Source organism: Adiantum capillus-veneris, chromosome 6 (assembly GCF_014529385.1).
Source record: "Adiantum capillus-veneris isolate H3 chromosome 6, ASM1452938v2, whole genome shotgun sequence".
NCBI classification, from domain to species: Eukaryota; Viridiplantae; Streptophyta; class Polypodiopsida; order Polypodiales; family Pteridaceae; genus Adiantum; species Adiantum capillus-veneris.
Genome location: NC_140936.1, coordinates 87,248,876 through 87,274,742, shown reverse-complemented (window position 1 = coordinate 87,274,742; position 25,867 = coordinate 87,248,876). Strand labels below are relative to the sequence as shown.

General features: G+C 45.5%; 1 protein-coding gene across 4 annotated transcripts in view; it reads right to left on the bottom strand.

Moving 5' to 3' along the window:
- The window catches only part of LOC147455838 (Protein kinase superfamily protein), a 79,361-nt gene that overhangs the window by 19,066 nt on the left and 34,428 nt on the right, over positions 1–25,867 (bottom strand). For all 4 annotated transcript variants that reach the window (XM_086514489.1, XM_086514488.1, XM_086514491.1 and 1 more), the window contains 5 exons: positions 18,247–18,710; positions 17,833–18,130; positions 17,645–17,706; positions 17,442–17,557; positions 17,242–17,329 (listed from right to left, as the gene is read on the bottom strand). In XM_086514489.1, the coding sequence (XP_086370615.1) occupies positions 17,242–17,329; positions 17,442–17,557; positions 17,645–17,706; positions 17,833–18,130; positions 18,247–18,710 (1,028 nt within the window). The remainder of the gene's footprint in view (positions 1–17,241; positions 17,330–17,441; positions 17,558–17,644; positions 17,707–17,832; positions 18,131–18,246; positions 18,711–25,867) is intronic.

Below are 25,867 nucleotides of genomic sequence, written 5' to 3'. Positions count from 1 at the left end.
CTGACTTGGAGCAGCCGGTCCCTCCTGATGGGTCCGATGAAGACTTACTGCAGTGGTTAGAAGCTACCTCTTCGATGCCATGCTATGTAGTCTCTCTTCAACCTTTGCCAATAGATTCACCCTCTTCCCCTGATCCTACACCTGAAGCTACACCTGAAGCCAATAATCCCAGTCAGCCAAGTGCGCCAGAACCAAGTGGACCGGTCTCTGGTCACCATCCTTCAGAGGGTCCCTTGATGGAAACCGTCGGCCTGGGTGAGCCTATAACACACCATAGAAGGGGGGGAAAATCTCCCTTGCAAGAGTTGGCCAACACCCCAGCTCCTTCCTTAGCCTCTACTCCATCTGACTCTCCACCCATGCCGGAGCACTTTGAGGTATCTGAGGATTTACCATTCGCAGAGCTTCCATCAGGATGGTGGCAAGAAGAGTATGTTGATTTCAACATTGATCAGACGCCAGCTCATAATGTCCAGAAGCTCACAGAGGCGGCACGGTCTTCTCTCCCTGACGCAACCTCGCCCACTACACCACCTAACCCAGTCAGAGAGGTCAACCTAGGCGGCCCTGACAACCATCATCCCATCTTGTTAGCCGCTTGGTTATGGGATCACCCCGCTCTACTCGACCTGGTTATCTCTTTCATGCGCTCTTTCAAGGATGTGTTTGCCTGGTCTTACCACGATTTGGAAGGAATCCCAGCAGAGCTAGGAGTCCACACAATTCCTCTGGTTGAGGAGGCTAAGCCGGTCAGAGGACGGGCTTACAAACTGAATCCCAAGTATGCAGAAGCAGTCAAAATCGAGTTGGAAAAAATGCAAGAAGCAGGTATTATTGTACCAGTAGAGCACTCAGAATGGTTGTCCCCTATGGTTATTGCCCCAAAGAAGCAGTCCAACAAAATTCGAGTTTGCGTCGACTACCGGGCTTTAAATAAGGTCACAATCCCGGATGGATTTCCGACCCCTTTCACTGAGAGAGTCCTCGAAGATGTCGCTCGCCATGTACTGTATAGTTTTATGGACGGGTTCAGCGGCTACAATCATTTAGGATTACATCTTGACAACCAAGTCAAAACAGCTTTTGTGACTCCCTCGGGTATTTTCATCTACACTAGAATGTCTTTTGGGCTTAAAAATGCACCACCTTCTTTCAATCGCATAGTATATCTCATCTTTTGTCCTCTGCTTACTGATCACCTTCGCATATTCATGGACGACTTTTCCACCTTCTCGGGTGCTCAATGTTCGACCCCAGTAAAAAATCTAAGGAGCATCTTGCTCAGCTCTCTGCAGTCTTCCTCAGGTGCAGAGAGGCAGCTCAATCCGAACAAGTGTCATTTTTTGGTCATCGAGGGCACACTGTTGGGTCATGTGGTGTCTGCTCAAGGTTTAGCACCTGACCCAGAGAAGATAGTGGCCATCTTGAAGTTACCTCCTCCCATAAATCCCAAAGGTGTTCAGAGCTTTGTGGGCCACACCGGCTATCATCGCAGGTTTATACGCATGTATGCACAGGTGGCTCAACCATTGACCCGGCTCACCAGTGTTGTTGTTCCCTTCTAGTGGTCAACACGTGAGGCTGAAGCATTTGCATACCTAAAAAAACGCCTCACTGAAGCACCTATTCTAGTTGCCCCGGATTGGGCCTTACCTTTTCATGTGGATACAGATGCCAGTCTGTTGGCTGTGGGTGTTGTGTTGACTCAGCCTAGCAAAGAGTTCAACTTGGACTGCCCTGTACATTATGCAAGTCGCCTGCTCACCAAAGCAGAGCGCAACTATAGCACCACAGAGAGGGAAGGTTTGGCTATAGTGTATGCTCTACAAAAATTTCGTCACTATTTGATAGGGGTCCACTTCACAATTATTACTGATCACCATGCCTTGCGCTATCTGCTTAATAAGCCTCAGATCGCAGGTCGAGTATGGCGATGGTTGCTCCTATTCCAAGAGTTTGATTTTGAAGTGGTACTTCGTCATGGTAAGCATCATGTAATGGCTGACCACGTCTCTCGCATTCACACAAGCGAAGAAGCTACCGGGATTGCGGATGACTTTCCAGATAGCAGTCTTTTTAAAATCGATACAACACCGGAATGGTACGGCGAGGTCTTACATTTTCTATGAACTACGCTGTACCCAGAGAAGGCATCTCCACTGCAGAAGAGGAGATTGTTGTTGAAGTCCATGCCTTTCACTCTGATTGGGGGCCAGCTCTACAAATCGGGACCAGATGGTGTTCTGAAGCGTTGTGTCTCGCCTCATGACGTGGAGCATATTCTGGAGGATGCCCACAATGGTCCCACTGGTGGCCATTACCTTGGTCACATCACTTGCCAGAAGATTCTACAAAGTGGTCTATGGTGGCCCTACATTTTTAAGGATGCAATAGCATATTCTAAGGTTTGTGATGTGTGCCAGCGCTCTGGGCCGAAGCCAAGTAAGCAATCCAACTGTGCTCTACAGGTCTCGATGGCGTGGCTACCTTTTGAGAGATGGGGCTTGGACTTCGTGGGTCCAATATATCCCCCGGCTCAACCAAGTGATCGCAAATATCTGCTAGTGGCTACAGACTATGCAACAAAGTGGGCAGAGGTACTAGCGACAGCAGATTGTACTGGCAATACAGTAGCCAAATTTTTATATGAAAATATTTTATGCAAATTTGGATGTCCCTTAGAGATCACCAGTGATAGGGGCAGTCATTTTGTCAATGACATGATCTCAACTTTGTTGGCCAATTATAAGATTTTTCATCGCAAGTCGTGCTCTTATTACCCTAGAGCCAATGGGCAGGCCGAGAGCACCAACAAGGTTCTGATCGCCCTCCTGCGGAAAGCATGTCATCTCCATCCAGCATCGTGGGCTCAAGCTGTGCACGGCACTTTTTGGGCATACCGCACATCTCTCAAACCAACAACGAATCACACGCCTTTTCAACTCGCTTTCGGATTGGAAGCCATAGCTCCATTTGAGTTCAACTCTGGATCCCCTAGGGTGGGCAATCTGCGTGCAAGTTGAGGCATGGAATCTGCTTCTATATCCCGTCTCACCTTATTGGATGAAAGCCGCCGTTTAGCTTCACATGCTCTGCAAGCGAAGCAACTTCGTCGCAAAGCGTGGCATGATCGCCACCTCAGAAAGCCGAAAATAACGCAAGGCACACTGGTGCTACTCTATCAGGCAAAATATTTGAAAAAAGCAAAGAAGCTGGTTCCAGCTTGGCAAGGGCCCTTCGTGGTGGAAGAGATTTTACCACAGGGGGCGGGGGCAGTCCAGTTAGTCACTCTAGAAGGCGTTCCCTTGCCACTGGTAAACGGATCAAGGATTAAGTGCTATCACTCGCCCTAATTATATACACATCTACTGATGATAGCTATCCCAACACCATATCATTATTCCCTCCTCAGTTCGGTCTTTCTCCCTGGCTTACCATTTTCCCCTCTTCTCAAATCTTCCTCATGGCAGCTCTTATCTTTCAAAACCCCCTTGTTTCAATGCATGCATCAGTTACTGTTGTTCTGTCTCTGTCTCTGCTCCCCCTCTGTAATTTCCGAAAGTCTCATCGAATAGATCTTTTGATTATTGGATATTGTTAGACGATTAAACCAACTCAACTGCATCTCTCTTTTCCGTCTCTAATTTTTACAAGCACTCTCTCACCATCAAATCTCTCTTTGCCTTCTGTGACTATCTCTTGTAAAAGACTCCTCAAATTGATTCAGCACTGATGTTTCCTCCTGTCAATTGGAGCCCGTTCTGGTTAATGAAACCCCATAGCCGAAAAGATAAGGCCTAAATCGTTATTCACTATCTTTGACAGCATTTATATCTGGCTCTCTATCTAGGCCTTGTTCTTACTTTTCCCCCGCACTGTTCTTGCTTACTAAGCCCCTTGTCATCTCTTAACCTGTCCCACATTCTCTCCTCCTACAGAGTTCCCATCCTCAACATGCTTGAATGCGTCTTTTTGCCATGTCTCAAGTTTTATATCACCTAACAATGCCTCGTAGATATCCACATCGAGCTCTTCTTTAGATGAATTGGCACTTCTTACAGCAAAAAGGCATCTTCATACCGTTTGCTTCCCACCATGTTCCTTACATTTTCAATAAGCCTCATCTCATAACTGATTTTTGTCGATGTGGCTGCCCCCTCACCATTCACCACTAATTTCCCTCGCCCTCGTCCCCCTCTCCAGCCCTCGCCCTCGCCCCACCCCCCTATCGACCCCTCGCCTCAGCCCACCCTTGTAAAATTCGCCCCTACCCAATTCAATTCGCCCCTACCCAGTTCCTCTCAATTCGCCCCAGCCCTGTTGTCAATTCGCCCCTATCCAATTCAATTCGCCCCTACCCAGTTCATCTCAATTCGCCCCAGCCCTGTTGTCAATTCGCCCCTACCCAATTCAAATTCGCCCCTACCCAGTTCCTCTCAATTCGCCCGAGCCATGTTGTCAATTCGCCCCAACCCTATTGGAAACGCCCCAACCCAAGAAAATTCGCAGACTCACTTATTCACCCCTACCTACCCAATCGCCCCTATACCCTAAACTCGCCCCTACCCCATTGATCCGCCCTTACCCAATGCACCTAGGCCCTAACCAATCTGCCTAGCCCAATCCCCAATCGTGCCAAATCCCAAATCGTCCCTACACTAGCTTTTCTAGAATCCTCGCCCCCTACCTGTGCAGGTCCCTACCATCAGAACTACTAGCGTTTTTCGTCCTAGAGTTTCTATACTCCGCCTTGGTCTGCATCTGACTGATCCGTGGTGCTTTTCCATCACCTGCTCTACTGATCTGCTCACTGATTTGTCATCCACCAGGACCTCACCATGGCAGGAGGTAGCAAGAAACAGGAGAAACAACCAGAAGGAAGTAGCAAGAGAAAGGTAGAGTTGAAGAAGAGGAAAGCTCTGGTTGCAGAATCAGAGAGCGAAGCAGAGGAAGTATCTGCAAGCAACAGCCATGGCATAGATGACTTTACCTCCAGTGACCCAAGTGATGAGAGCTACAAAGCAGACTCAACAGCATCTGATGATTCAGATGTAAATTCCGAGTCAAGTGCTTCCAGTGATCAGGAGGAACATTCAAAAGTGGCTCAGAAGAAAGGAAAGCAACCAATCATCACTCATGAAATCAAGAGGCCTGCTTCTTCGAAAAATCGTACAGCATTTTCATTAAATTTTTATATGCAGCAACCTCGACCATCTCTCAGTGAGGTGCTTTCGACTACTCAGCTACAGACTCTGGGTCTCACAGCATTGGCTGATGCAGATTTACCTGATACAGTTCCAGCAGAGATGATACATCAACTGTTGAAAGACTTTCCAAAGGTCCGAGGCCACAAGCTAACAGCTACAAGGCTTGGCCATGCCATGGGTATGACCAACTTTCCAGCTGTGAAGCCTACTACTCGCACTTTCTCTTTGTTGGCCAAGGATGCGACAATTCAAGCATGTCAAGAGCTACTGAGTTCGGATCACCCGGATTATGAGCAAAACAGACGCCTTCTCGCAATCTTCACGTATTACTTTCTGGCTCGAGATGCCAAAGAAGACAAGGAAAAAACTAATCTTGTCACTACCTTCTCCCACTATGACGGGCTCTACTGTTTAATCCACACTATCCCTTGTGGATTCCACCAGATTCTCTTCAGCTCTTTGCAGACTAGGACTAAAAGATTTCGGGCCCAAGTGCAGTCTGTGCAGTTAAGTTTTAAATGTTTTGCGGCACCTCTCTTGGCATGGGTCATAAACATACCTATTAACCCAAATGAAGTGGATGAGGAGCAGAAAACTCGAAAGGGAAAAGGAAATCCGTGAGCATGCAGGTTGACCCAATAACACCAAGAAAAAGAAGATCAAGGCGAATGTGGTGAAGGATACAATGAAGTCTCTACTCTCCTTGCCAGTTTCTGAAAGCCAGCAGACTAGGGTACATTTTCAGCGTCACACATCTACTTCTACCCCTGGTTCTGTTGTGCCGACGCCAGTGTCTACTGCCGCTCCTCAAGACAGGATGGTCACTTCACCCATACAGGATCCTCTTCCTTCTTCTCCCATCTTCACTCATACACCGGTCAACATATCTCTCTCTCCACCTACAACAACAATCTCAGAGGCACCTACTCCACCAACTATACCTACTTCTAGCTCGCCTGCTGTGCCACATGTGCGTTCTCCAGCATCACATGCATCTGAGGGATCTTCAGGTATGACCGACTCCACTTCTCTGTTTCAGCTTTCAGAGAAGTTACTTCAGGACTCCAGAGCTGCTATTGCCACCATCGAGCTAGGCGCAGAGCAGCTAGCTGCAACGCACCAGCGTCACTCCGCCACATACGCAGCTATGGAGGGATCTCTGCAGGCGAGAGTGCCATCGCAGATCGAGACGCAACGATTTTTGCACTACAGCAAGCATTGAAGATAAAATCAAGGATTATTGATGACCTAAAAGCACAGGTGCAAGGATTTCAAGAAATGCTTATGTATGGTAACAGGCCTACCCAGGCTCCTGTGGGATATGGATGGACTGGGCCAAGGATACAGGTCCAGAATCCAGCAGGTCCCTCTCAGCCCTCTCAGCAGTTCATGGGACACTACCCACAGCCCCAGTTCAAGTACTTTACTCAATAGGGGTCTCAGGTCCAGATGCCACACATGCAAAGCCAGAGTGTTCCTTGTTGTGACAGTGTTGCTAGTGCACACCGCCATGGTTGTGTTACTAGGCGTCCGGAGTTCACTTCAGGGTAGGTGCTTCCATCCGCTGTGCAGCAGATGGCTGCTTCAACCACATGAAGCCAGGTTATGCAGAGCACAGTCTGATTGTTTTTCGGACTCTTTGCCAGGGGAGTTACCTCCTGAGAGACCTGAGGATCATACTATAGATCTTGTGCGAGGTTCTAGTCCAACGAATAGACCACCATACAAGGTTAGTGCAGCCCAGCAGAAAGAGATTATGGGTCAGGTCAACGAGCTTTTAGAGAAGGGGCTGATTCAGCCCAGTTCATCCCCTTTTTGTTTGCCTGTACTCTTAGTGCGGAAGAAGGATGGTTCATGGCGCATGTGCATTGACTATCGCGCCTTGAATAAGAATACTATTAAGAACAGGTTCCCCATACCGAAGATAGATGACATTCTTGATCGGCTTGAGGGAGCGTCATTGTTTACAAGAATAGACCTAAAGAGCGGGTATCATCAGATACGCATTAGACCAGAAGATGTCCATAAGACTGCGTTCAGGACAACATTTGGTCTCTATGAGTTTCTTGTCATGCCATTTGGTCTCACAAATGCTCCTGCCACATTTAATAGAATGATGGACAGAACTTTTAGACCACATAGAAACTTCGTGGGTACCTTCTTTGATGACATGATTTTCTACTCAAAGTCTGAAGAGGAGCATAGGGATCACTTGACCGCATTTTTCAATGAGCTACGCAAGAATAGGCTACTTATCAATGCGAAGAAAAGTGAGTTCTTTTTGCAAGAAATTCACTTCCTTGGGCACATTGTTTCAAAGGATGGGGTACGCATGGATCCCGCTAAAGTGGAAGCAATTAGGTCATGGCCAGACTTGAAGTCCGTACATGACATTCGAAGCTTTCTAGGCTTATGTTCCTATTACAGGAGGTTCATCCGAAATTTTGCTGAGATTGCTTCTCCACTCCATGCACTACAAGGAAAAGGAGTTACTTTCAAGTGGACAGCCAAGGAAATTTTAGCGTTCAAACACTTGAGAGAGAAGCTGACTTCAGATCCGGTAATTATTTTACCAGATCTTTCTAAACCTTTTGTGGTTCAATGTGATGCGTGTGGCCATAGTCTTGGTGCAGTTCTGATGCAGAATGGCCGAGTAGTCGTATATGAGAGAAGAATTCTTTTGAAGACTGAAAGGAACTTGCAAGTCTATGAGAAAGAATTACTCGCAGTAATTCATGCTCTCACTAGTTGGAAACACTATTTGCTAGGGGCTGATTTTGTTGTCCAAACGGATCATCAAACCTTGCGATATTTTCTTACACAGACGAAGTTGTCTGAGAAGCACATGCGATGGGCAAACATCTTGTCAATGTTCCATTTTCAGATTGTGAATGTGCAAGGAAAAAAGAACGTGGTGGCTGATGCGTTGTCACGAAAGCCCCAAATTTCAGCAGTGTCAATTCCGTACCATTGTGAACTAGACGAAATGAAGACACAATATGCTGAAGATTCAGATTTTGCAAGGATCTATGACCAGCTTGTTGATGGGCAACATCATGAGCACTATATGCTTAAGAATGACTTTCTCATGATGCATGGAAAGTTATGCGTTACTAAGTAGTTATGGCCAAAGATTTTGATGGAAAGTCATGCTCCACCTTATGCTGGGCATTGTGGAATTGATGCGACAGTGAAAGGGGTTGAGGCATTCTTCTATTGGCCAGCTTTGCGTCAAGATGTTGACACATTTGTAAGATCATGCTTAGTATGCCAAAAAGTCAAATTTGACAGACAAAAGCAATCGGGATTGTTGCAGCCATTGCCGATCCTTGATAGGCCGTGGGAAAGTATAGCAATGGACTTTATCTTTGATCTTCAAAGGACGCAAATAAGAAATGATGGGATTTGGACTAACATTTGTAAGTTCAGTAAGCAGGCCCATTTCATTCCTGTTAGGAAGAAGATAAAGCCAAAACACATGGTCAAGATATTCATGAGCAATATCTTTAAATATCATGGGATGCCTCAGTCAATTGTCAGTGACAGGGATCCACGTATGACGACTCTTTTCTGGAAGGCATTGTTTGAGAACATGGGCACTACGCTCAAGTTCTCTTCTTCGTTTCATCCGCAAACTGATGGACAATCAGAAGAGGCAAATTCTACTGTCTTGGACTTGCTCAAATGTTATGTCTCAGAGCACAAGGCAACTTGGGAACACCATCTCCCATTGGTTGAATATGCTTACAATAACACTGTGCATACGTCAACAGGTAAGGCACCATTTGAGATAGTAGAAGGAGGAAAGAAAGTCCCGCCCATTTTGAAAACTAAGGACAAGATATTTGAGGCAGACAAGTATGTGCAAGATATGGATGAAACATACAGGAAGATAAAGATTGCTCTTGAGAAGACTCAGGCTAAGCAAAAGAAAGCTGCTGATCGTCACCGTCGTGAACTTGTATTTTCACTTGGTGATTGGGTACTTTTGCGCTTTGAAAAGGCCAGGTTAAGGAAAAGGAAAGGCAAGGAACGCTTGTTTCCTAAGCTCAGTATGCGATATTATGGTCCTTTTCAGATTTCAGAAAAGATCAGCGATGTAGCTTACAAGTTAAAGCTACCAAAAGGCTGGAAAATACATAATGCTTTTCATGTCAGCCTTCTAAGGCCCTTTGTTGGTGATGTGCCAGAGAATATGCTTGATGAGGAACAACGCGAAGTGGAAGAATTGGATGAAATCCTTGTTCCTGAACAGATATTGGCACATAAAGAAAGAAAGGTTAGAGGAAAAGTTGCAAGACGCTATTTGGTGAAGTTCAAGAACTATCCATCATTAGATGCCAAATGGATGGAAGAGTCTAAATTGCTTGATTCACCTCAGCTATTGCAATTGTATCTTGAAGCCTTTCAAATGGAACCCACAATGACTTGATGCAACCTTTTTGGAGCAAGGCAAGAGCATGGTTCATGATGCTCAAGAGAGTAGTTAAGCAATTGTATCTACTCTTTCCATACAGAATTTAGCTAGAGAAGTTTGTGCTCAACAGTACACTAGAAGACTTCTATGCTTGATATATGTGTCGTAGCCAGGTTGGTGGGATTGTTTAATCGTCCAACGCTACATTTCTGGAAGCATGTATATCTTGGATTCCCATCATAGAATATATGTGATATCAGGAGATATCTGCATGTATTATTGGCATGCAAGCGAGGTCGCTTGCAGTATTTCAAGGGTGGGGTGTGTCACCAAGAGGTGTGTTTTTCTTGTTGCCTTCCGTAAATAAGTATTAGATATATTTATTTTATTTTTACTTGTTTGTCCCAAAACCCTTCAAAAGGTGCAAGTGGACATTGCATGGCCAGTGTGAAACGGCTGCAGCCAAATGGGTTTCTCACATCGAGGATCTAGGTCGGTCAGACAGGGACTGCCCGGGCCAGTTAGCACTGAATTCTGATGAGTATGGAAGCTCGTGTGGGCCAAACTGGAATTTGGGCCACTTGTCAAGTCACTGCAACTTTATAAGTTGAAAGGGGCCAGTAAATTAACCCACATTGTAGATGTTGGTCAAATGGTAGTCTTCAATGATGGTCAGGAGACCGATAGGGATGCCATGGAAGCATCTCCTAAAATTTAGGGAACTGCTATTTTTGACCGGAAAATGTGTTCGCGTCATTAGCTCTGGAATGACAAGGGGAACATTTTATTGCTCTGCTGCCAAGTCAACTAACGCACCAGTACATATATTTTTAGCAGGGAAAGCCCAAACTCGGAAACTGGGCGACGTGTCAGCCTGTGAGCGATTCTGCCACTCTGGGAGGCAAAAACGAGCTGCATATCAACAAAGGGGGTGCCATTTTCAGCCTCAGGTGGATTGTAGCAGGTACAGAAGCTATGGAATGCTTACCTTGCCCTCTATGCACAGTATGGTGACGGGAGTGATGCCCCGCATGCTACATACTGCTCTCTTTCTCCCCTACGTACAGTATGTTATGCCCCACTAGTGGGCTTCTCATTTGACCTATGTACATTTCTAGGGGTTTATGCGCGTTTGCCAAGGCAAGAGCCTTCTGAACAGGAACCGGATTAGCTAATTGCTAATCCCCCACAGGTACGGACAGTTCCATCACGAAAGATTGCGAGTTTGGAGAGTTTTCTCGCGTGAAAACTCGTCCAATTCACAAGGGAATTGTCCCATTGCGTGCGGGAGCCCTTGGGACACACATAGGCGTGTTCGCTCCGCTAAAAACGATCCGAAACAGGGAATTACAGCCTGCTGTGTTTTTTTGCAGGTTTAGGATTTCGCACCTAAACTACAAGGGAACATCAGGGGAGCCTCGTGAGAGCCTTGGGATGCATGTACAGGCTTTTGGGCTCCCGGCAGTGAAAAACAGAGAATTACAGTCCGCTGAATTTCTGTGACAGCTCACCAGAAAGCTTCCAGATATTGAGGGAATCCGTCCTAGACAGGTGTTTTTGACCTACAGGGGTTTTTGCGCCATTATGCTGTCGAAATCCGGTCGAAAACCTGCGTTTTCAGCCCTCGCCAGGTTTGGACAGCTTTGTGAAAGCTTGTGCTAAGTGGTCGGATCGTCTACCTTAATTTGAATAAAGAAATACCGAAAGGGGCGCCAGTCTTTAGGGCCTACAGGGTGTCGGTCTCGTGTGCGCAGTGACATTCTAGTCGTTGGACGCAACTCTGTTCTCTTCCCTTCTCAGTGCTCTGTGTAAAGTTAACAGGTAATTAAAATAGTACCGCCCTCTACATTGTACGATCCGGTTATATATGTCTCTGGGAAGTTCCCACAAGCGGTGTATGAAGGAAACAGATCTCGTGAGCGCCTCAACTACTAGTGGGGGGGTAGCTAGCTCTGCTCGGATAATGGCACGTGGTACTGAAGCCTTGTCTCTAATGAGTCGCGAGATCATAGAGACTAGAGGCTTCTCCATGTCCCCCCATCCATCAGTGCGACCTGTTCTCTCGTGATGATCCAATGAAGGCCCCCATATCTCAGCTCCATAGAGCAATACAGAAGCCACCAGAGTGTCAAAGAGCCAGAGCTTTCTCCGAGGCTCCTGAAACTGAACATGTGAACACATCCTCTCCAATCTCCCCAATGCCGAATGGGCTCTGGTCAATCTAGTCTCTGCTGCTCTCCTCAAAGAAAATGCTGGTCCACTAAAAACCACTCCAAGGTAAGTGTAAGCATCTGTATATTCCACTATCTCCTGGCCATATGTGAATGCGGGTGATGACCTCCTGATCCACTGTGGGGTGGTATTAAATACCATGACCTTGGTTTTACCAAGGTTGACAGACAAGCCACTTTCATAGGCAAACCTATGCAAAGCATCCAAGTGACGTTGCATCCCCTCCAAGGAGTCGGAGATCAACACAATATCATCAACATATAACAATAGCGGAATCCATGTCCCTGCCAACGGTGCACTTCTATCACCATCTCTCTCGATGTAGTCAGAAACCTCATCCACATACATACCAAATAGAGTAGGAGAAATGAAATGAAAAGAAATGTTATATTAACGTCTTCAAAAGGCCAAAGTGACCTATGAGGGCATGCGTGCTGTTGGGCAGACAGGGTTCAGTAGAGGTTTTTCTACTCTTGACCATATCTTGACACTTAGGCCCATCATCGAGGAGGGCAGATTCCATGGGAGACGGATCTATTGTAGCTTTGTGGACTTCCGCAAAGCATTTGACACAGTATCTAGAGCTAGATTGATACGTAGATACAGGAGATGGGAGTATGCATAGAGCTCATTTGGGGAATCATGGTGTTGTACAGATCAGTAGTAGGGCATGTACGCACCTCAGAGGGTCTATCTACACCGGTTCACTCCACTATTGGAGTGAAGCAAGGCTGCCCAACAACATGCATGCCCTCCCTCCAGGGTGGTCTCGTACGGTCACGTACGTTTTGTCCACGTACGAAGACGTACGGTACTCATCGAACTAGAAAATTTTATGTCGTACGACATGGTTACGTACTTTCAAAAATAAAAACATGTAATTCTTAACCCTAGATTTTACACTTGGGACAATTAGACAATTGATTATCACAGTGGGGATGTCGTGGTATTTAGTCAATACTATGCATGATGGAGCTGATGGTTATATTGTCTTGTGGGTGACTACCATGGGTCTATACCTTGCACTTTCCTTTAAGGGTGAAGCTGGGCTTATCCTGGATTCATTGAGCCATTGAGCAATCTCTCATGACTCATGAGAGAGCTTGAGAATGACTCATGAGCTTAAGCCTTGAGTTGGAACATAATGGAGAAGAACAGAAAGAGGGCATCCATATATAGATTTAGAGTGTAGATACTTGCCCTTGAACAAGAGAGAGTTAGATGACAGGATGGATGAGAGAGAGAGAGAGGAGCCTAATGGAATCCAAGGTGAAGGACCAAAGCAATGAGAGAGAGGGAGAGGGAGAGGAAGAGAGAGAGGAGTCTAATGGAATCCAAAGCAATGTGTGTGTGTGTGTGAGAGAGAGAGAGAGAGAGAGACGAGGCTCATGGCATGTGGGAGGTGGGGGGAGGGGGATAGGTGGGAGGGATCCTATGCCAAAAGGTAACCCAAAAACCTCCCAAAAAAAAGCACAGTCAACGGACTAAAAACTGGTCAAACGTACTAAAAAACCACTGGACGCAACAGACGCCTTGACTGGACGAGACGCCACCGTACGCCTCGTTCCGTCCGACGGACGAGAACAACCTTGCCTCCCTCTCTACCTATCTACTCAACTGCTGCTCAAGAATGGATGCGTACAACCGTGCCAATGTGTGTCCTATCATGATAGTGCGATAATTCCTAGGCTCCATAGGGTCTCCTGACTTGAAGATAGGTACGATCGTAGATAGGCTCCAGGTATTAGGCAAGCCCTCACACATGGCACGGTTAAACATAACTACTAGAAGCTCTGCTAATAGATCTCTGGCGAGTATGAAATGCTCATCCTCTAAGCCATCATGATCATATGCTCTCCCAGTCCTCTTCCTGTGAATGGCCTTCTTCACCATCTCAGCGGTGAAAAAAGCACATGTGTGTGTGCATGGATCGGGGGGGTCGAAAAGGGGCTGCTGTCCAGAAACTGTGTACAAAGATGATGCGTACTGGACCCAAGTCTCTGTAGAAGTAATGGCGGGGGGGGGGGAGGGCGGGGGGGGCTGCTCATGAAAGAGCCGCCATGCCTCACGTGAGTCCTGACTCAAGAATAGCTGGTATAGATCTTGCTCTAGTCGAGCCAAAAATGCCCTCTTCTTCCGCCGTACTAGGCGTCGGAAGTCAATCTGCGACTTTCTGTGAGTGATGTCCCCCGAAAGCACTTCCCTCTGAAGTCTAGCTCTAGTCAAACGACATTCCTCATCATACGAGTTGTTCTGAGGCATGCTCCCAGAACCGACGTCTCTGCTCAGGCTGTGTGTGTGGGTATGCCTCTACTGCAGCATCGTGTAATGTCTGTGTCAGCATAGTAGTAAGCTCCTCCAGAGGTCGCCCCGGCTTATCAGTGGATAGGCGCCTGTAAATCCCGTCTATGTATATAGAATACGTCTCCTGCATGAAGGTGTAGCGAGTAGGGGCTGCTACCCGTGGAATGTGTGCTACATTGAATTGGAAAGAGATGGTCAGCGACACAATAGCATGATCCACTGCCACCCCAACAGGTCTAGGCCCAACTATGAGATCCTGTATACTAGATATGAGGCTCGATTGTGCCATGACATAATCTACCGTGCTGGCTCCATGTCTGTGTGGAAAGCATGTGAAGCCTCCCGCAACGGGAAATCTCTGTAGGCCATTCAAGATGGCCAATCCATGTGCAGTCCCCATGTCTATCAAGTGCCGTCCATACTCAGTATGTTCCCCATCCTGTGATATTCTAGATAGGCATGTCTCTGCAATATCGAGCTCTCTCAGCATCTCCCTTGAAGTATCATAAAATACCGTCTGATGATGGGCAATCCTAGCATTGAAGTCCCCTTGAATGATAATGTCGCCATCTCTATTGAATTCCCATATGTCATCATCCAAAATAGAGAAGGGGAATTGTCCTCGGGGTGGTGCATATACTGACGTACTCGGGGGAAAGTAGCAAATGGCAATGTAAAGATATCTGTCAGTCTCTGCTCTCAATCTCACCCACATGTACCTATCTTCCGCATCCCTACCAGCTATATGTATCAATGACTGCAACTCCTCCCTGAATAACACTGCCACTCCTCTTGAGCCCCGCCCTCTGTGCTCTAAACGTGTCTCCTGTCTACAAACTGTCTCCCATCTGTAACCACTAATGTGAGGCATAGATTGCCCAGAGGCCTGATGTGTCTCAGAGTAGAAGATGATATCTCTCCCGGTAAAACTCTCCTCAAAAGCACCCACATCAAGACGCATAGATCCATTACAGTTCCAGGTAGCAACTTTGAGTGTGGTCCCATAGGCCTCACATCGTCATGTGGGGCGTGGCTCCAATATCACCACTCTGCCATCTCGGTAAAAAGCAATCTTACCCTTTTCCCTTGCCGCTCTATTCTCTAAGAGAGAGAGAAGGCTAGGAGAGTGGTAGAACCCAAAATGTTGGCAATCAGCATCTCATAACACAACATAATACGAGAGGGGGTAGAGGGGTCCCTATAGACATACCCAGCCTAGAAACTCGACCACCAACTGGAATAAGTGGGGGAAAGGGCTCTCTGAAGCTAAATAGACTCACATGTAGCATTACAAGCAGCACAAGCACAATATGCGGTCTACGTGGAAGACAATGGAACAATGGGCTTCAGCTTACAGACCCATGAAATCACTCTTGAACCAAATGAAAAGGTGTAAAATCTAGTCCATCATCGTGAATCTGGATCTCCACCCCAATCTGAATCACTCCCTGTTATCGTGGAGTCTGTACCTCCAACTGCACACCAAATGCCCAACAGCTGTGATTGTTCCAAATACCACAAGATCCAAAGAGCTTGCTGAAGGTGTGATTGCATGAGCTTCTAATTGAAGGCATCAGGAAACTAAGATCAAAACTGGTGTTCAGCAACCAAATAAAAGAGCTGATATTTTCTACCATTAGCTACATCAAAGGGTTCATACAAGGACAATTTCTGATTGAGATCCATATTAAAAGTGATGGACTTAAAGTTGGTCATGCCAAAAGCCTCCAACACTTCTTGGACATAGCTCTGCTGACAGAGGAAATAGCTCCCTTTGTCTGCTAAATCTCAAGTGTTAAGGAAATAATGAATTAAGACAAGATCTGTCATCGCAAACTCCATGGCCAAGGTCTTCATAGTTTCATGGGTATGCTTGACATGGCTACATGTGATAACAAGATCATCCACATAGAGGATAACAAGTGTTGCCAATCCTCTCTCTTTGAAAATGTATAAGTTAGGGTCTGTAGTAGAACAATGAAAGGTGTATCGAATGAAGAAGCATTTTCTGATACCACAAACTAGGAGCTTGCTTCAGGCTATAGAGAGCCTTCCGCAACCTGTAAACCTTGTCACCCAACTAAGAAATTGGGAGGTTGCTACTTACTCTACATATAACTCCTCCAAATCACGGTAGAAAAAGGCTGATTTGATATCAATCTGATGTAGGGCAATCCACCATGGGCTGCAAGAGCAAAAACTGTCCGAATGGTAGCCATATGTGCGGTCACTGCATAGGTCTCGTCATAATCCTTTGGCTGCTCCTGGTCGCTGAGAAAAGCCTTTGGCTACCAAACGAGCCTTGGACACCTAGATAGTTTTCTTGGAGGGGGTTTTCATAGAAGAGCAATCTAAGCTCTTACTCCAACACTCCTCACTCGCAGGGCTCTTGTCAAGGAAACGCATTTTCATTGTATGTGTAGTTTGGTCTCAAAGAGGCCAACACCAAAAGGCTATGTTCGCCTCTTTGAGACGTCAATATAGTTCCTAAGCTCTCTATGTAGTTTTGACCTTCAGACTTCTCTATGTTTGTGCTATGGTGGATAATGCACTGAGAAGTTCTCGTCTCTCTTTTATCAACCAGGAAGCCTCTTGCTATCCTATACTACCTATCTTGCTGGCCACCTCAAGTTGCAGATATTTGTGATGATGGAAAGATAAGGAAGATTAGGATTGCAGACATTTGAAAAATCGGACGACCAAGCATGAAGACATTTGCGAGAAAGCTGGCCATCTTGCAGCATGGAGAAAGAGAAAGTTGGCCATTTAGTAGCATGGAGCAAGAGAAAGTTGGCCATCTAGCAACATAGAGCAAGATTCCATTACCCCCCGCCAGCAAATCACACACACCCGGGTTGGGGGGCGGGGGCGCGCGGGTTGGGGGGGGGGGGGGGGGGGGGGGGGGGGAGGGAGGGGATTAAAGAACCTGAGCCTCTCAATTAGAACAACAAATGCAAAATAAAGGATGTGGCAGTAATATTTAAGTTGATTGAAAGCACTGAAGAAAAAAATCTTCCTGTTTCCATTTAGATAGGCTCCTATGAACAAGGATGAAACACGGTAAGTGTTAGCATTCAATACCTTTGAAAGGCTAGACTCTCGATTGTGTGCCTTAGCTAGAGTACAAATTGTATCAGCACCACAATACTGTGCTATATCCAGCAGTGACCTGACAAAAGGAGAACCAACATCTCCATGTCACTAACATTGAGTGAACAAAAGAGCATACAGCACTAACAATCCTATCCCTGATGAGTACAGATTTCAGCATTGTTCCTTACTGATCAAGACTGCTTGAGCACGAAAATGGTGATTTTCCAAGAATAAGCTGGAACAAGCTAACTCCAGCAGACCAAATATCAATTTTCTCGGTCTGAAAAAGAGACTTCAGAAGAACCTGGGAAGCACACGCAAAGCTGTGGGCAAACAAATAGGAAGGTGGCAGATAAAATTTAAATTTCAAAATAAAGATGCAGTCTAAGACCTCTGGAGCTCGGTATCCTTTTGTACCAACACAGGGTCCTTCTTTCCTCAGTTTTTGCATTCCTGCAAAAGTAAAGGCTAGCTATTCAGTGCTTTTTGGGTCCAACAAAAGCTCTTGCTTTAAACTGAGACTCGCACAAAAGTAAGATGGTGAATGTCCTTCAATTTATGACAGCACAACATATTTACCTCTAGCTTTGAGAAGATGGCCAGTGGTAGCCGTCTTACTGAACGTCATCTTTGACACAGGGAAGGCACTGCTTTGAGGAAGACTTTGGTCTAAGAGGGACCTTTGATGCCTTCTCTTTTGAGGAGCAGCAACTCTCTTTTTGTGAGAACTGGGTATTGCTGCAACAGGCGGCTGCGCACTGTGCTGTGACTTTTGTACAAGCTCCCAAAGTTCACGTCTTCCATACCTTGGAAGCACTTGCTCCCCTTTTAGTATATCACCATTGTACAGAACCCTGCCTTGTTCTTTCAGAGGAGACTGCCAACAAAAAGTTACCTACAACCTTCATATCTTGTTTCGCTGTCAATTAGAGAAGATTTGAAACATGAAAATTGGGCTGCTCAAAGTTCCTAATTGGATAGAAAGAGGCATACCCTATGTGTAGTAGAATTTGGCCTAGATTTTTTTGTGACTGTCACCGTTTCTTTCAAGGCAGGAACCTTCACATTTGAAGGAGACAATCTGCCAGCAGGGAGCCTCGCAAAATTTTGTGCAGAAATATCTAGACCAGACTCAGTCTTCTGTAATTTGCACCAATCATGCTGTGATGTACAGTCGGCATGCTTGCGTGATTGAGCCAAATTTGGACTTGTAGTTCCCAGACTACACACTCTCAGATCTCCTGTCGGAGTTCCAGATGGAGTGGCTGTCCTCTCTTGATGAATAGCATCAACAACCTTCATCTTAGCTTTATTCGTCTGATTGAGTGACAATGAGTGGTGATGAGGAGATGAATTTTTGTGTGCAGTAATGGGAGTAGCTTCAGTCCTTTGATGGCTTTGACAATCTTTCTGTAGTTTGTCCAAAAGCCTTCCCTCAGCTTGTTTCCGGTATTTACCTTCAAGTTTGACACAAGCGAATTCTTAGTCCAAAGCATCTCTATAAAGCCTTATACTGGCAAAACCCATAAGTAATGCAGTTTCTACACAGCACAATGGGTCATACGGGATCCTTAAATCAATTTTAGAATTCTGTTTCACTAAAGCAAACACCTACGAGGTTAAAGTGGTTGACAAACACTCCCTTGCATTAAACTGCAGGGTGAGACAAACGACATACAAGAAATTTACTGCAGAATCCTGAGCCTAGATCATAAGAACCTGCCAAAAAGGCATATGCACAGAGTTTCCAGATTCTGATCATAAATGTCCCACTTGATATTGAGAGTGAAGCTGTATGCTGAATACCAAAAACAAAGGAAAAAACCAAAGCCTCTTCAAATGGTATATATTGTCGCTCGCACAGAGAACCTTTGCAATAGCCTTAAAAAGAGAAAAGCATACCCCTTTCTTGTACCTTCACAGTAGCCTAAAAAAGAGAAAAGACCCACATCATGGGGCATAAATAGAGCTTCTTGAAGCACTTCAACTATGCACCAGAAGCTCCTGACAACATTAACTTGCGATTTGCAATTTAACTTTCCAAAGCTAAGAAAAGGGTGTGTAAATTCTGATTACTTTCAAATGTACGGGCATGTTTTAAAGTACTTCCTCTATGAGCTACAAAGCTCAAGTGAGCATCAAATTGGTACACTACTAGTCACTTCCATCTAGAGAGCACTACTCCTTAGCTACATCAGGAGCTGCCAAAGGAAAAAAGACCAGATCATAGCTTTCTTGGGAATCTTCCAACACAAAGCATTTCCAAAATTTACCAAGTGTAGTAGGAAAAGTGTGCCGATATCTTTATTGTGGGTGCTCCTCAGTGCAATATGCATGAAACCTCGCTCTAACAGAATGAAAACACTATGGAGCAATGGATCAAAGCAAACTCAAAAGACACAATAGCAGACTCAGAACTCATTGGAACTTGACTAACTCATGGAACGAGTATAGACTCTGGCTGGCAGCACACTCAGCTCCAAGCCCAGGACTCACAGGTACAATGGGGGTGTCGAGGCTCTGTTATGCAGGGGGAGTGCAGATGTGCAGTGCTAGACACAAGACACAAGACTCTAGACTCATAGAAAGTTCAAAGCATGATGCATACCACGACTAGAACCAACTAAGCATATATACACAGCTAACAAATATCCCTGACAATCCAGCTATGTCTATCTCCGAACTATGATGGCGGTGAACTGGCCACGGTGTCCACTGTCCACTAGACCACCACTCGTGTGTCTACCACGTGGCACTGCCCAAGCGAGAGTCCACCCAATGTGAACCCAAGACCAACTGTAACTGCATGTCCAGTGTAAGTGACGTTGTAACCCTGTTACAAGTTGCCTTCCACAAAACCACTCAGCATCTTGGAGAGAAACATTGGAAAACTGCTATGTAGACCAAGATAACTAAAAGGAACTCCATATCTACAATAAATGCTGAGCCAAACTCTCCAAATCATGTCAACCAAGACGACAACCATAAACTGTAATCTAAAGATCAATCTTGTGCACAACATAGTAAGTGAGTAGGGTAGGGCAAGAAGAGGGTAGGTAGGGTTGAGGCTGCAAGTAGGTTGGGGCGAGTGCTAGCTGGCTAGGGTGAGGGTGGGTAGGGGCAACAGGGGGGGGGTCGCTATCAAACACTGAGTTCATACTGAACAGAGTGTTTCAATCATTCGATTCTAGCCATCTTTTCACTGTGTGGCCACCTCATCCCTCAGGAACTCTTGATGCGCTCACGACACTTCCATTTAATCATTCATCATGATTCTTATCTCGAATCGTAATTGGGTTCAATCTGGAGCTATCATTACTCTCATTTTATCGTCGTCATCAATTTCACCTGTTATCTGTTCACAAATAGCAGGATCTTCCAGAAAACATTAATGTCATACATAAATTAGAGTCATCTTCGGAAATTCCTATTTCTAAAGTTTCTTCATTTATCGAACATGCAGTTCACAAATCACACTTAGTTCATATTGAACACAGTGTGTTGCTAAATTGGCTTTATCTTACAAAAAAATAATTCTAAATGAGTTATTGGATTTATAAGTGAAAGGGTTTTCTCGCTTGGAACACCAAGAAAAAATAATTCATTTAGAAATGAATTATTGGAATTTTAAGTGAGAGGGCTTTTCTCACTGGAGACATCCGAGTACAGAGTATTCCTAGTGCGTCATTTAAAGTAATGACGGGAACACTGAGAACAGGAATATCTGTAAGGCCACCAGGAACGGATACTTCTGATGCGTCACATCGGATGGGTGAGAGGGAGCATCGGAAAGAAGTATCCGACCATCCGGGAACGGACATCTCTGATGCGTCATAGGATGGGTGACATAGAGCATCGTGAAGGAGATTGTACCGTAAGTTCGGTAGGAAAGGACTAGGTGATGGGTATTCCTGATGCGTCACAGGGTGGGTGACAGGTGCATCAGAAAGGGAATATCCATAGTCGAGAGGAAGATGGGTTCAGCGGAAACTTTGAGGAAAAACAGATGCTTTTTGAGAAAGCAGGATTGCCTTTTCGGGAAAGCAGATGCTTTCTCGCGAGAAAGTCTATGTCTGCATTTTAACTGTGCATGTGATTGCATCCAGGGACGCTTGGGAAGTGTTGTGAAAGCATTGTTTTTAACTTATAAGGTTTTATTGAGTTTTTGGACAGATCCATACCATTTTTAAAGGTGACCGACCGACCGCCCACTTAATAAATGGGCAGCCATCAGATAAATAAGGCAACAGATCAGCCAGCGTTTTCTCTCTCTTTTTTTTTGGCAGAGCAACGGGAAAAAAAAAAACGGTCGCGATCTCTACATGAGCAGCTATTCGTGCCCGTGGCTAGGAGATATAAAAGCATCACATGCCCTTACTCAAAGGGGAGGACCAATCTTTGCAAGGAGGAGATGCTGCTACAGATTTCCGGTGATGCCCATGGCTACCCCGAGTGTACCAGATGTCGCCAAGACCCAGTGCGCGAGTTCCCTCGCGAAGAAGTGCCTACGAAGCATGTTTCCATCGCGACAAGTTACTGTTTTTCTCTGTTTTCAGCCCATAAACGTCATAGACAGGGCTGATTTACGAGAAGGAACCCAAGAACACACCTCTTTGTGTGTAGGATTGGAAGAGAGGATTTTCTATGGAGAGATCTCTTCCGGGGAATTGCTTTTCGAGAACGGAGTTGCGTTTCGAGCGTCGAGACTTTGAAGGTAATGATTTTCATGTTATGAACTCTGAGTATTTGTTTGCATGTGTACTTCCTCTTAGTCAGGGAGTAGGAGCAGAGGAAGGTATGAGCCTCTGCATGAGAAAAGCGCTCTGAGGAACTAGAGCCAGATCAGCCCAGGGGTTTCGTACCCGAGTTTGGGAAGTAGATCCACGGGTCGGAGAGAGGTAGTCTCTCAAGTTGCGATCCGGAAGTTGGGATTCCCAAGTAAGGACCTCGTGTCCGGGAAAGCAGAGTTGTTTTGCGGAAAGAGGACTCTGGAAATAGAGTTCTAAAAGAGAGTTGCAGGGATGTCATGCCCTGAGTCTGGAAGGTGAGATCCAGAGGCGAGAACCTTGGTTCTCAAGGATTTGGACTAAGGAACGGAAGTTCCTTAGAATAGGGTTTTACCCTAGGATTCGAAAGCCGAGGCTTCCGGGAACCATCAAGTCTTATTCTAGAACGAATGTGGTAATACATTCGGTTCAAGTGCTTGTATAGACTTCTCCTCAGTAATAAAGATACTATTACGGGGGGGGACCAGCCCATCTTCTAGTCCCCAGTCCTGTGTCGATCTTCTCACTTTATCTCTCTCTATCTATCTATTTCTCTCTATATCCTCTGGCTTCAATATTAAGTGATAAATTTTATTTATTCGAATGTATTTTATATTGTTATGCGCTCCCGTTTGTGACATAGTGTTTCAATCATTCAGTCTAGTCATCTCATCCATCCAGAAGTCTCTGTGTGGCCATCTCATCCCACAAGAACTCTTGATGCGCTCACCACAATATCCAATCATCTCATTCATATGGGAATCTTGATGTACTAGAATCTTATTTCATCATTCGTCATTCGTCATTCGTCATTCCTCATGCATCATCATTCAAATTTCAAAAAAAAAATTATCATTCTTATCTTGAATCGACAGATTCGTTCCTAAGCTGCTGTTGCTCCCAGTTGCTTTCAAATGCAAATTCCTTGCCATGTCATCCTTGATTTCACTTGCAAAACAGGTAGAATTTCAAGCAAATGGTTCATCTGGTTGCAAAAGAGTCGATGCTCGACTCCATGCTTCCAAATGCTTACATATGCATGCATCTCGCTCCTAGTAGTTATGTGCACACAGATAACAAGAGCTTCCAAAAACATTAATTCCACACTTACTGAAATTTTTTGCAAAAACCCTCATTTTCCAAAGTTGTTGGATATAAGATTTATTCGTGTCAATGCGTAGAGCTTGTTGAGAGGTTCAACTTTGCCTTCTATCGCATATCCAAATTCTCAACCGTTGAAGAGACAGAGATAGACTTGAGGAGAGGTCACTTCAATTGGATGATCGGACACCAAAACTACAAGCACCAGACAAAATGGATTTCAAACCAATAGGGAATGACAATCAAGTAAATTTTGATGATAGGGAACCCAGCAATCAAAGAAGCAGAGATTCAGAATGGTGCACTGGAATTAGATAATCCCTTCAATGATATTGTTGCTGGTATCGGACTGAGAAAGAAGTTGAATCTATGGCCAAACGATAGGGAGAAGTGAAACCGGCCTGTTCAATCCAAAAAGGGCGGTAGACTTTACTTTAAACCTTGATTTAGCTTTCACCCATTATTAGTCGTCTATTTTACCTGTACTTTCAAGACACAACAAAGGGGAGAGGGATACAGGCTGCTAGATTGCACCTGTATGAGTAGACAGACACCATATTGGCCCCTAACTTAGGCGCCCCTTTCGGTATTTCTTTATTGTTCAAAAGAGGGAATAAACGCTGTGGTTCCTACAAGCTGCCCCGCACAAACTCGGCTGAATTTCCTCTGTTCCAGCCCGATTTCGGCAGCATAACTGTACTAGAACCCTTCACGGTCAGTATTCCCACGCATTGACTGACTTTCCCGACGCATACGGGCACTTTGCAAAACCTGGCGAGAATCTGCAGCACGCTGAATTCTCTGTTTTCAGCCCTGAAAATGCTCCAGATCGCCTGTACAGCGGTCCCCTTGCGTCCCCGAACCTCCTGGGGGTATTAGGGTCCGTTTAGGGCCAAAACCCTAAACCTGCAAAAATACACAGCAGGCTGTAATTCACTGTTTCGGGCTCCGTTCCGCGTGCCGGTCGCATCCCTAGCAAGTCCTCGAGCTCCCGCACCTGTAGGGCTACTTGCCCTTTGAATCGGACGAGATTTCTGGCGTGAAACCTCTCCGAATTCACCTGTACCTGCGGGGGGATTAGCCGCTAGCTAATCCAGTACCTGTGCAAGAGGCTCTTGCCTCGGCAATCGCGCATGAACCCACACAACTGTACATTGGTCAAATGAAGAGCCCACTAGAGGGGCATAACATACTGCCAAAGGGGAGAGAGAGGGCAGTGCGTAGCGTGCAGGGCATCACTCCTGGCACCGCACTGTGCATAAGAGGGAAAGCAAGCACTCCATAGCTCTTAACCTGTGACAGAGACTTGCAAAATGAGCCTCCCAGCTATAAATCACGTTTTTGCCTTCTCTATAAGTAGTAAACTGGCCTCAGAGTGCCAAGTGTCACTCATTTGTGCATTTTCCCGCTTTAGACCCTCGGGTCTAAAAATATCTCACCTGCAGCCTCTGTTGACTTGGCCACAGAGTAACAAAATGATCCCCATGTCAAACTGCACGTAATGACGCGAAGACATTTTCAGGTCCCAAAATAGCAGTTCCCTAAATTTTAGGAGATGCTGCCATTGTATCTTTCTAGGTCATCCGACCCTCTTTGTACACTGCGGCCACATCCAAAACTGAAATGTAGCCTCTGTAGCAAAGGATTCCACTTTGGCTAGTCAATGACCCCACTTGGCTAACCATAGTCCTTGTCCAACCTTAGTGCTCTCTTGCCCTCAGGCCTGGACTCCCTCTGGACAGTTCCACACTAGCTATGCAATGCAGGGCAGTTAGATTTCCCGAGGGGTGTTTCCAAAAAGTGAAAGTAAATAGATAATAAGAAAGAAATCAACAAAAAGGATAGATAGTAGTCACACGCTGGTGACATACCCCCCTCTTGAAATCTCAAACGTCCTCGTTTGCATCTATGTCGTCCATGCTTACTGTCAACACTGATGTATTCAACACATGTCGACACATATACGACACATACATGCTCATTGTCAACCCTGGTGTATTCAACACCTCGTCGACTCATGTATTGCCTGCGTGTGAACCCTGTCCCAATGACATAGTGGTAGCTTCGCACTCTGCCATTGCTTTGAGTCACTAACTTTCCAATGACAAAATGGTAGCTGCACATTTTGCCACTGTCTTATAGTACACGTTGGATCCCGTAACACTTTCGAGCATACCCAAACCGACAGTTTAAGAATGCAGTTACACATGTACTCCTGAATAGAAGCAATCATTGTATCCTTGACAAACTGACAAGAAATACTCACTTCTATAGCACTAACCAAACTTTTGGACATTCCATAAGAGCAATTGCCAAACTGACAATCTGTACAGCTCTAACATTCATGTAACAGGTATTTGATTTGAGCTCACTTTAAATACCATGTACATCATTTGTTTCAGAAGCCATTGTCACACTGACAATCCATGTAGCTTTGAAACTCAAGGGGTCAAGGTAGGTTGCAAATGGAAGGCTTCCAGGTAAAGTGATAACACAGTTGGTGACTCTGCAAGTTCACCTTCTTCCATCCACTTAGCATCCATTGGTGGATAGTTTCTGAACTTTACCAAGTAACGCCTAGCAACCTTGCCTTTCACTTTCCTTTCTTTGTGTGCCAAAATCTGTTCAGGGACCAAGATTTCGTCAAGTTCCTCGACTTCCGGCTGATCTTCAGCTGGTATATCTTCTGGCACATCACCCACATAGGGTCTGAGAAGACTCACATGAAACGCATTGTGAATCTTCCA